At 38.8% G+C, this 12,284-nt stretch overlaps 1 protein-coding gene across 8 annotated transcripts in view; it reads right to left on the reverse strand.

Annotated features, from left to right (window-relative positions):
* Window positions 1-231: 231 nt before the first annotated feature.
* The window catches only part of LOC115224839 (msx2-interacting protein), a 169,475-nt gene continuing 157,422 nt past the window's right edge, over window positions 232-12,284 (reverse strand). For all 8 annotated transcript variants that reach the window (XM_036513786.1, XM_036513787.1, XM_036513788.1 and 5 more), the window contains 5 exons: window positions 9,039-9,791; window positions 8,453-8,482; window positions 6,949-7,152; window positions 5,446-5,604; window positions 232-4,538 (listed from right to left, as the gene is read on the reverse strand). In XM_036513786.1, the coding sequence (XP_036369679.1) occupies window positions 4,410-4,538; window positions 5,446-5,604; window positions 6,949-7,152; window positions 8,453-8,482; window positions 9,039-9,791 (1,275 nt within the window). In that variant the 3' untranslated portion in view covers window positions 232-4,409. The remainder of the gene's footprint in view (window positions 4,539-5,445; window positions 5,605-6,948; window positions 7,153-8,452; window positions 8,483-9,038; window positions 9,792-12,284) is intronic.

Below are 12,284 nucleotides of genomic sequence, written 5' to 3' on the forward strand. Positions count from 1 at the left end.
TTTTCTTTTTTTTAAACAAGCCAAGAATGAGCGAAGACTATAGGATAGCAATTGGAACCGGGCATTGGAAGCGCGGCAAGTTAAAAACCAATTCCGGCCAGGCTCATGTTGAGAATAAAGAAACATGAGGCAGAAAGAGGGGAGAAGAACCAGAAAAAAAAAAAAATTTTTTTTTTTAATTCAGAAACAGAGATCAGTAAGGGGAGAGGGGGGAGATAAGGATTTTTTAAAAAATAAAATAAAATTTGAAAAATTAAGACACAGGAAGGGGTGGAAGGGGAATTCACCTAAGAAAAAAAAAAGAAAAATGAAAAACGTCTTGTATTTCCTCTACTTCAGTCTGAGGTTTCTTATATTTTAGTTGTGTAAACCGAGTAATATTCACACAATTTGAGAAGTTTATCACTTAATAATAACAAATTGCTTTCAATATTCTTTAAAAGTTTTCTTTTTTTTCTTCTCTCAAATGAATTGATTAAAAAATAGGTAGAGATGTGGGGGGTACAGTTGGAACGTAAATATATCAGCAGGCCCTTCACTTTGTATGACTGTTGTTTTGGGAAACTCGACAAACGAGAGTTTTACAAGAGAGAGAGAAAAAAAAAAACAGTCATCAAGGAGCCACTATGCTCCTGCGGAGGAACATCAACCAACCAACAAAGAATTGAAAGACTTGTAGATGTTGAAGGGGGACAAGAGAGGGGGAGAGAAAGTTAAAAAAAAAAAAATGGGTGGATGGGTGGGTGGAGGAGTTTCACTTAAAAGGGTGGATTTTTCTTCTTTTTTTTAAAGTAATCTAACTAGGTCTTATATTTCGCCCACATCATTCAGTATTACATGGCTTCTATCCTGCTTTTTTTTTTACCTTTTATATTTTTATGTTATCTTTTTTTTTTTATACAACCAACGGCACAATTTCCAAATTTCCATGTCTAACTATCACACTTTCAAAGACCATGCGACCCATCACACACAGCACAACTGTACATATAACAATTACACCCAGAGTCAGTGACAAGATCTGTGCACACACACACACACACAGCCGGCCACACACAAACACTCAACACTTCCATTTCGCTTGGGCAGCTCCTGTTTATTAATTTTCAGTGTGTGTCTGTGTCTGTGCGTGTGTGTCTGTGTGTTTGTTAACATACAAAGACACATACATGCATGCACCAGCACGCTCGCACACTTAAACTGCCATATGTACAAACACACAGCCCTCTGCAGTAGTTCGCAGCCGCCACTGCCATCCTCTGCTACTCGCAAAGAATCCACAGATCTATATGCAACTATTGCAGGTGAGAGAGACAGAGCAGAGAGAGAGAGAGAGAGAGGAGAGAGAGTTGTTTATCAAGCTCTGCTTTACTTCTTTATTCAGAGAGCAGCAAAAAACAATTAAGACTTTTTCTATGAAGGAGAAACCAACTGATGACATAAATGAGGCTTGTTTGTTGACAAATATACAAGATGTACATTGAAAATCTATTTACAACAATTTTTATACACCAACCAACAGGTCCCAAAATGGTTTGAGCGTAATGAAGAGAGATGGGATAGAGAGAGACAGAGAGATAGAGAGAGAGTGTCAAGTTCAATAAGAAGTGCAGCACCTGTCCAAACAGAGAGGTTCCAACAGTAACTGATATAACAGGATTTAATTTACAGAAGATAGCATCATCTTTGTACAAATTCTCGGTCACTCGCGCACACGCGCTTTCTCCGTCTTTCATACGCGCACACACACATAAACATTGGCCTTCTCTTTTTTTTCAGAGAATTCTTTTTTTTTTTATTATTTTCTTTTTTTTCCCTTAATTCTGTTGTAGTGAGAAAGACAACTTTGCTTCTTCCTTTCGTCCACTGGTTTGCTATCACAACTCTGGACTCCCAAGAAACTGGACAGAGGTCGATAACAAGCAACCAGTGGAATCATGGAATGACTACCATTTTTCTAAAAATGTCATCATCATTACTACAACTATTATTATTTATATTATTATTATTATTTGCTTGGATAGGTAGTTTCTGATCAAAATAAAATAACAAATGGGACCATGTTTATGCCATTCGTGCCGAAGCGCAAATTAAAAGCATCTGGCTTTGTTTACAGTCATAAACAATATATGACCAACAACAACAACATTAACAAAATAATTTTCACTTTTTAGTTTTTCTTGCTTTTTTTTTTTTGAAATTTTTCATTTTTGTTTTTTTCCTCCTTTTTTTTTGTTTTTTTTTTCTTCTTTTTTCTTTTTTTTGATCAACACCAAGCAGTTGTGTGTTTCGTCTCACTCTTCCCTGGTGGCTGGGGTTTGGGGAGTGAAATAGTGGACTAACCTGAGCCCCCAAAGTAGAGAGAGGCGTTAATACCAAACTTTGGTGTTTTACTTGGAAAAAAAAAAAAAAAGGGAATGAGAGAAAATTTGTAGCTTTGGAAGGGGGGAATAAGAGAGAGAGGGAGAGGAAACTGTGTCCCTCCCTCCACCATACAATTGCTCTGTTTAGTCACTGGCGGAAGGAAGAGAAAGAGATTAAAACTTGTTGCAAGGGAGGGGAGTGGTGTTTTGAAAAGTTTTTTTTTTTATTATTTTATTTCATTTATTTATATTTTATGTTCATTTCATTTCATTTTTTTTTTGTTCAAATCCATTTATATTTTCATTTTCTTCTTTCTTTTTTTTTTAAATAGCCACAGGAGCCAACTGCCATCCTCTGAAGCATGTCCTTCTTTCTTTGAGAGAAATAGCAGTAGCTGGCCAGCAGCAGGGTAATGAGATCACGTGATAGAAAGGGGGTGGGGTGCACTCAGCCAGCCTACAGTGTCGTTTGACTATCACTTCAGCCACTCCCCTCATTTTAATTACAATATATACAACAGTTTGAGGGGCAGGAGAAAGACAGAGAGAGAACAAAAAAATTCTTTAAAATGCCAAGAAATGAAATAAAAAAAAGTTTGATAAAAGAAAATTTTTTAAAAAATAATAGGGAAGATGAGAAAGAAGAGGAACTGATTAGAAATGGGGGTGGAGTGGCTGGCAGGGCACTCTCTCTTTACATACATATACATAGCTTGTGGAGGGGCTGGGGGTATTTTTTGTTTTTAAAACATTTTTTTTCTTCTCTTTCTTTCAATTATATTAATTAAACCAACAAAAATTAAAATATTTGAACTAAAATTATTAATGGGGCTAGAAAGGGTTAAAAAAAAAAAAGGTTTTAAAATAACTATTGAAAGAAATAGTTTTGAGAAGTGTGAAGAAAGATTTAGCTGCCTTCCAAGAGCAAAAAAATCCTTGTTTACATGATTCACCTTATTACAAGACTGCTCCGAAGTGTGAGAGTGAGATATAGAGAGAGAGAGATATACAGAGACTTGTCACATAAAGCAGTGTATGTATGTAATTATTGTCATTAATCTCCCCCACAACGACTGGGACTTGCAGTACAAGAGGGGGGGTCGGGTTTGAGCAGCAGTATTGGTTGAAACCCTGGTGGAGTCACTAAATAAAGGGGGTGGTGGTCAGTGTGTAACGAGGCAGGGGGGAAAGTATTAAATAAATAAAATAAAATTTTGCTTTTTTGTTTGTTTAAAAAAAATTCACTTGTAACTTTTGAAAAAAAAAAAAAAAATTTAAAATTAAAAGAGGGGAGGGCTTTTTTTGAAGTTTTCCTGTGTATTATAATATTAATAATAATAATATATAAGATCCTGTTGGTCTGGACCTATTCCTCATTCACAAATGTCTTTTTTTTTTTTGTTTTGTTTTTAATTCCTAAATGGTGTACTCATCCTTTAAAGATCTTTGGAAGCGGTATCATTGATAGAAAGTCATCACTGGGAAGACGGAACTCACACACAAACACACTTTGAGTCCGTTTATCACTTTGGATGAGGATTTCACTGAGAAAATAAAAGTCTAGTTATGCAATCAACAGGGACATCGTCGTCGAGATAATCACGCGACCAAACTCTTACAGATTTCAGCACTAGATCTTTTTTTTTCTTGTCCTTCGTCTCCCCTTTTAAATCATCGCCAACTTTTCTTTCCACTGGATATATGAAACGTATGCAAAATACAGTGAACATGGTTTGGTTGTAAATATAGAACAGAGAGAAGAGGAGTTGGTTGTAAGTGGTGGTGGTGGTGGTCACCTAATATTGTCTCCATGACAATTTGGTACAAGAAAGTCAGCAGCTCTCTGCTGATTCTACTGGTGAGTTTACCCATCACCTCCATATCATATTGTGTGTTGTCATCGATTTTGGGCTGATGCTGATTGGCTTGTCTGCAGACAACTTTGATGATGACAACAACAACAACAACAAGAATCACAGCAGGGTACAGCCCCCTCTTCTGATGACTTTGTGTGGCATGTCAATCCAATATTTGGCCAGAATTCGACTAGACCGTGGTAATCACAATCACAAGATGAGCAAAGTCAGACACTTGGTTCATCAATTCAAATCCGGCCTCTCGTAGTTTCAGGCGAGAAAACTCGCATGGTGGGAAAATATGGACGACATAAGCAGGCTGGAAAAAAATACAAAGGAGATAATTATTAGAATCACAGGCTGAACTAATAAGATTTCTCTTTTTTTCTTGGGTCAAATGAAGAAATATATCAAACCAAGTAAAATACTAGGGAAAGTTTACGAAAAAAAAAACAAAAGACGAAGACAGGTGGTGTACAAAACAAACAGATGTATTAGTATAACGCTCAGGAATAGAAAAAAGTCTTTTACGTTTCGAGCCTACGCTCTTCTACAGAAAGGGACACAGAAAAAACAAGGAGAGAAAAAAATGTGTGTAGTGGCTATATACAGGCATGTATCTTTAGTGGTGTATGGGTGTATCTTTAGTTTTAATGGTATGTGTATATATGTGTGTGTGTGTATATATATATATATATATATATAGGGAGAGTTTACGAAAAAAACAAAAGGCGAAGACAGGTGGTGTACAAAACAAACAGATGTATTAGTATAACGCTCAGGAATAGAAAAAGTCTTTTACGTCTCGAGCCTACGCTCTCATATAGAAAGGGACACAGAAAAAACAAGGAGAGAAAAAAATGTGTGTAGTGGCTAACGATCTATCATGGCGTCTGACTCGGACAGGTAAAATATTAATCATGTACTGGAGTTGCCTTGCAGTTTTTCTTTCAGCACTTTACATTCTGAGTTCAAATCCTGCCAAAGTCAACTTTGCCTCTCATCCTTTTGGGCGTCAATACAATAAAGAACCAGTCAAGTATTAAGGGTCTCCCCTCAAAATTTTTGGCCTTGGGTTCAAATCAGATAATATTGCCACCCTTCTTCAGTCATCCATAATCAAGATATTTTACCAATTATCATCAATTAGCCACTAATTACAGCTGAAGGGATTTGTGTAAATTACAAAGCACAATATAAATACAAAATGTTATAAAGAAGTATACCTGCTGAGATTCTGGGTTGGACACGTTAACGATTCCAGCAGCTTGCTTACTGCTCAGGTAACTTATAAAACCATTGTTCAGAGCTCTAGTTTGGTGCATTATTTCAAAATGGTCTTGGCCATTAGGCAGGGCCAACAGCATACAATACTCTTCGGTCAACTGTAAAAAAAACATCAAACAATAATAACACATTAAACTTGATATTTTTTATCCCCTTCCACATACATACTTACACAAACACATACACACATATTAGGGAATAAATCCAAATTTACAGGGAAAAATCAGATTTAGGATTGAATCCAATTTTATAGTAAAATATTATATAATATTAATTAGAGACAAAACCACTATTTTGCAAAACAAACAAGGAAAGACTTAATCAATACATAAAAAAAATTTAATATAAAGTAAATAAATAAATAAACTTTATATTAAAATTTTTTTATGTATTGATTAAGTCTTTCCTTGTTTGATTTACAAAATAGTGGTTTTGTCTCTAATTAATATTATATATATATATATATAGGCATGTCCTTTACAGCAATGCTCTCCACTCCCTCTCTCAGCTGAAAGTCTGTCTTGTGGGCTCACAGGTGCCAGTACCACATAGAAAGCACCCATGCCAGTGTCACATATAAAGCAAATGTGCTGGTACCCTATGTAACGCATGCACACACACACACGACTCAGGCATGTCTGTGAAGTTCAGAAGTTTGCTTCAAAACTACATGGTTTGGGGTTTAGTCCCAGTGTGACCCCTTGGGCAAGTGTCTTTTACTACAGCGTTGGGTCAATCAAAACCTTGTGAGTAGAGATTTGGAAACTAAAAGAAGCCCATCATGTGTGTGTCTTGATGTTACATGATGTAAATGAGCGTCACTGTCACACAAGCGGTGTCATTCATTTCCAATATTCTGAGAAAACACGTCCGAACATGGGGAAATACTATCTTGCTCGGAAAGAAGGGTTGGTGACAAGAAGGGCATCCAGCCATAGAAAATTTTCCACAGTAAACTCCATCTCACCCATGCCAGCATGGAAAGGTAGACATTGAAACTCTCACACAATATTGGATGTAGCTGCTAGTTATAATGTGTTGGATCCTGCAATTTAGAATCCACATGCACTGACCACTTTACAGAATGCACTGGATGTTTTTTTTCCCCACCATGACACAAGCACTATCTCCGTCCGGGTTGCAGATCCGTGGAACAAGCTGCCAGACGAGTTGGTGAAGATGTCGACGACCGCTTTGTTCAAAGTCTCCCTTGACCTCAAGTGGCCTGAACTCTTTACATGAACACCACCCTGTACTTAACTCCATGTCCCCCTACATGGCCTTGCTATTTGCTTTTGAGCCAAAATTAACTAACTAACTAACTAATGTCTTTGACAAGACAAAAGATTCCTCACACTGACACAACCCACATCTCTTGCACATGAGCTTGTACACTGGTAGACTTATCCATTCAACCCCATTCACCTGTCAATATAACTTACCTGCATCCGTTTTGCCACTCCTTCAACCTGGATTGGCTCGAGGCGCATCCGTTGGCTTATTCGCAGTGGTTGCATGGTGCAGTCTGAAGCTAGCTGTGGCATAGATGGTGCTATTAACTGCCTATTTCCTGACATTAAGTGCATCTGCACAACTACATTATCATTTTTCAATGCCAGAAGACCTTGCCACATTATTTCATATTTCTGTAAAGAAAGAGAAAAACAGTTTTAGGTTAGATTACAAATATCAGACGAAGCATACATGCTACAACTTAAGTTGTGGAACCCCAGTATATTACATGCAGAAAAAGCCTCTTTACAACATAGGCGCAGGAGTGGATGTGTGGTAAGTAGTTTGCTTACTAACCACATGGTTCTGGGATCAGACACTGCATGGCACCTTGGGCAAGTGTCCTCTTCTATAGCCTCGGGCCAACCAAAGCCTTGTGAGTGGATTTGGTAGACGGAAACTGAAGGAAGCCCATCGTATATATGTATATGTATGTATGTGTGTGTATATGTTTGTGTGTCTGTGTTTGTCCCCCCAACATCGCTTGAAAACCGATGCTGAGGTATTTACGTCCCCGTAACTTAGCAGTTCGGCAAAAGAGACCAAGTAAGTCCTGGGGTAGATTTGCTTGACTAAAGGTGGTGCTCCAGCATGGCTGCAGTCAAATGACAGAAACAAGTAAAAGAGAGAGTAGAGTATGGTCACTTGACTTGACATAAACAGCAGCCAGTCTCTATAGAATCACATTCTTCCATTTTTAAAAATTGGAAGGAAGGGCACATTCGATCATATAGTCCAAGCAGAGTATGGCTGCAATGTCTGATCAAATGTTGGTGCACTTAAATCAGGATTGACCTGAGTTTAAACAACAACTGCAACAACAGATCCTTAAATAAAGCAGCAACTTCAAATATTAACCCTTTAGCACTCAGATTTATTTGGCAAATTTAATACTTATTAATTCACATTGATTTTGTATTAATCATGAATTATTTCATACTGCAAGATTTCAAAAAATGTCATTGTTTATATTTAGAATGGCATTGTAGGGTAGCTGTGAGAGGCCAGATCCGGCCAGTTTGATCATAAAACAGGTTCTAGAATATTTCAGCCAGTTTTAATGCTAAAAGGTTTAACTCACAACAGGATGAAACATCACAGAGTCAAGGATCTTCGGAAACACACTGAGTCTGCATAATCAGAACTGATCTGGCACTACACAACACACTAAATCTTCAACTAAGCTAATAACATCTTTAATAATGCTTTTCTAAAAGGAACCAACCATTTTGTGTGTTAATTAGAGACAGTTAATCACCAGGTCACGTCAGAGACATGTAACCATCACCAAGTTGTGGTCAAAGACTGGTGACCATCACTTAGTGGTGTGCAAAAAACATAACCATGACTAGATTGCGTAACTATGACAAGGTAGTATGCTATAGTGACAGGTAACTAAATGATTATTAATCAACTAATTAATATTTCACTTACCTTCTGTGTAAACGAAACTTCATGAATCATCTGAAAAAGAAAGATTTAAAGTTAATTTTATACCACAGTGATGACAAAGAATTGAACATTAAATTTAACAACCGTGTAGTTAAGAAGCTTGCTTCCCAATCGTAAGGTCTTGGGTTCAGTCCCACTGTACAGCACCATGGGCAAATGACTTTTATAACATTTGACATACCAAAGGTGAGTAGATCTGGGAAATGGAAACTTAAAGGTGTGTGTATACACCTTTGCTTTGACATTATGGTTGTAAACAAGAAGCACCATCATACAAATGGTGTTGTTTCCATTCTTCTGTGAAAAGCATGTCCAACCTTGGTGAACTATTACTTGGCTTGAAAACAGGTGAAGGTTGGGGACAGGAAGGGCATCCAGCTGTAAAAAAAAAAATCCAACAAATTCTGCCAGACACATGCAAGCTTAGAAATTGGATATAAAACAATGATGAAGAGGGGGGGGGTCTATTCAAGCCATGGAAGCAATCAAAAATATAACGGCAAGAGGCAACCCTTCAGAGAGCAAATTCTTGTTTGTTTTTTTAAAAAAACTTGAAAGAAAGACTTACCTGTAACATAGCAATTGTATCATAGGCAAAGGAATTTGGATTAACGATAGACTGTGGTGTTACTGACAAGTTGCTGTGTAATAACTTCACACCATCCGAATGGACTAAACCAGGTGATCCAGGTGGTGGTTGCTGGACGTGGGCCTTTACAACTGCAGTTGAACCTCCAGTGGCTTGGTTGGGGTTTGATGGTGGCCGTTTGTCAGGTCGAGATGGTGGCCTAGACGGAGGTCGAGATTCTAGAGCGACCATGCCATGCTGTTGACTCAGGTATCCCGTGTGTTGATAATGGGGGTGATGTGCCTGAGTTTGAACGATGGTGCCCTCTGGTACAGTTATGAAGCCATGTTGGGCGTTAGCATAGACAGCAAGCCCGTGGTCGACAGGTAGACGTCCCATTTGAATAGGGAGATGGGTCTGTGGAAAGGGCATGCTGCGCGAGACATGCAGGTTGTCTGTTGTATAGAACGGCTGCTGGACTTCATGGACTGCCGGAGGCGAGAAAGCACTTGGAGTAGTTGCTATCTTCTCTACGCGTCTGTCAGTTGGGTAGACAGACGGATGAGATGACTGAGAAAGCTGAGCGAGCCGAGCCTCCATTGATGCCTGCTGGCTTGCCTTATTGTCAAGAATGTAAGTGAGCCGATGAACGCCACCAGCTCCACTTGAACTCACTGTTCTCATCTCCACAGATGGACTCTGGTGAGCGGAAACAGGAGTATTATGCTGGGAATGATTTCCTTGCGAAGACAACTGGAAATAAAAAAAACATTTATAATTAAGTTTTGTTAAATTCCGAGTTTCAACATTAAAACATAACAACAAAGGAAAATAGACAATGGCAACAATTGGACAATTTTGTAACTGCTTCCGAAGGATGGTGTGTGTGTGTGAGGGAGATATAGAGAAACACTAATCATGTATAGGGAAGGGGTCATCTTCACTGGTAAGAACAACAATAACAAGAGGACAATTTTGGTTTGAAATATAAATGAATGACTAAATATTTTACTTCATAAGAGAATCTCTTTGTTTCAATATTACAGGTTGCAAATATATTTGGGAAATGGTTTTTCAATTTTTTAAAATTTCTGATCATCTTGAAAACAATCAAAATCGTTTCACGCTCACTATTTCAAAGATTCACAAGAAAGCAATTAAAAAACAGAAAATAATACAATTCTAAATATAAAACGGTTGTGTCTGAGGGTCTTTTGGCATAATCAACTGCAAAATCGAATTAGAGATGAAAAATCAAGAACAAATTAACAAAATTCTGGCCTGGAAAGAAATTTTATTTTAGAAAGAATTGGAAACTGAAATTTTGCTTATTGTGTGTGTGTGTGTGTGTAGATAGATAGATAGATAGATAGAGAGAGAGAGTGTGTGTGTGAGTGTGGAAAGAGAGAGAGAGATTAAAGAGAACCTGCAAGTAAGAGGTTCCTTAATGTTCTGCAGCATGTACCAAGTTTCAAAACGAAATCTTTGCTAAAAGGTGAGCCCAGCTTGACAGCCACACACTCACATTATAACTGACAAAGAGAAGAAGGAACGACAACAGAAATGCTATTCCAACAGCTGACGGCCAACAGGGTTGGGAAGGTTTATTAAGATGAAAGGAAGGGAAAAGTGAACAAATCTTTCAGCTGAGACGCAGGAAATATTTGTCAAAATATAGGGGACACAAAAGTCAGCTGCACAGTCAAATAAACAGTACAGAAGGGGTTATTCTCAATAACTTGTATAGCAGTGTTGTCATTGTCATCATCATGAACTACAAGGCTTAAAGGAGACGGTCATCTCAAAAGCAGAAACTACAAGAGTATCAAACTGGATGACCAAGTTATAAAAACAACAAAAAAAACTAACAGAACAGTTAATTATAACAAAAATTAGCTTAAATGAGATGCCGTTTACATTTGAACCAGGCCAAAGTATTATGAATACAATCTTTTTACGGAGCAGTTTAGCCCAGAAGAAAGCTTTTGACAAAGTTCCACAATGTGGAGTCTGTTGGTCACTTAGAAAGCCTAAGTGTGGATGAATAAATTGTGATCAAGGTGAGGTAACTTAGCAACAAGTTCAGTAAAGAATAAGGTAGGTGTGCACTAGGTGCTTCGCTCGCAGCCACATGTTATGAAATGCTGTGTTAGAGAAATCCAGCACAACTTATGCAAGCCTAGGAAAATGGAAATAAAACGCTGACAATATATCACCATCATTGTTTAACGTCCGCTTTCCATGCTAGCATGGGTTGGACGATTTGACTGAGGGCTGGCAAACCGGATGGCTGCACCAGGCTTCAATCTTGATCTGGCAGAGTTTCTACAGCTGGATGCCCTTCCTAACGCCAACCACTCCGAGAGTGTAGTTGGGGCTTTTACGTGCCACTGGCATGAGGGCCAGTCTGGCGGTACTGGCAATGACCTCGCCCGAATCTTTTAAACATTCCACCGGCACAGGTGCCAGTAAGACGATGCTGGTAACGATCACACTCAAATAGTGTCTTTTACGGGCCACCGGCACGGAGGCCAGATAGCCGCTCTGGCAACGATCACGCTCAAATGGTGCTCTTAACACCCTACTAGCACGGGGCTCGAGTGCCAATAAGGCGACGCTGGTAACGATCACACTCGAACGGTGCCTTTTATGTGCCACTGGCACGGAAGCCGGTTAGATGAGTAAATGTATATCATCCTCCTCCTCCTTTAGCATCTGTTAAATGGTGTGTGTGAAGACACAGGCATGGTTGGGTGATTAAAAGTGCACTTTCCAAGAACATGGTTTGAGGTTCAGTCCCACTGCATGGCACATTGGGCAACTGTCTTCTACTATAGCTGCAGGCTGGTCAAAGCCTGGTGAGTAAAAATTTGGTAGATGGAAACTGAAAGAAGCCTGTCATGTATACGTGTTTGTGTGAGTTGTACCCTTCTTCGAGAGTATTTTATACCTGCGAGCTGGCAGACACGTTAGCGCGCCAGGCGAAATGCTTAGCGGTATTTTGTCTGTCCTTACGTTCTGAGTTCAAATTCCGCCGAGGTCGACTTTGCCTTTCATCCTTTCGGGGTCGATAAATAAAGTACCAGTTACACACTGGGATCGATGTAATCGACTTAATTCATGTGTCTGTCCTTGTTTGTCCCCTCTATGTTTAGCTCTTGTGGGCAAGGAATGGCTGTGTGGTAAGTAGCTTGCTAACCAACCACATGGTTCCGGGTTCAGTCCCTCTGCGTGGCATCTTGGGCA

Source organism: Octopus sinensis, linkage group LG26 (genome assembly GCF_006345805.1).
Source record: "Octopus sinensis linkage group LG26, ASM634580v1, whole genome shotgun sequence".
Taxonomy (NCBI): domain Eukaryota; kingdom Metazoa; phylum Mollusca; class Cephalopoda; order Octopoda; family Octopodidae; genus Octopus; species Octopus sinensis.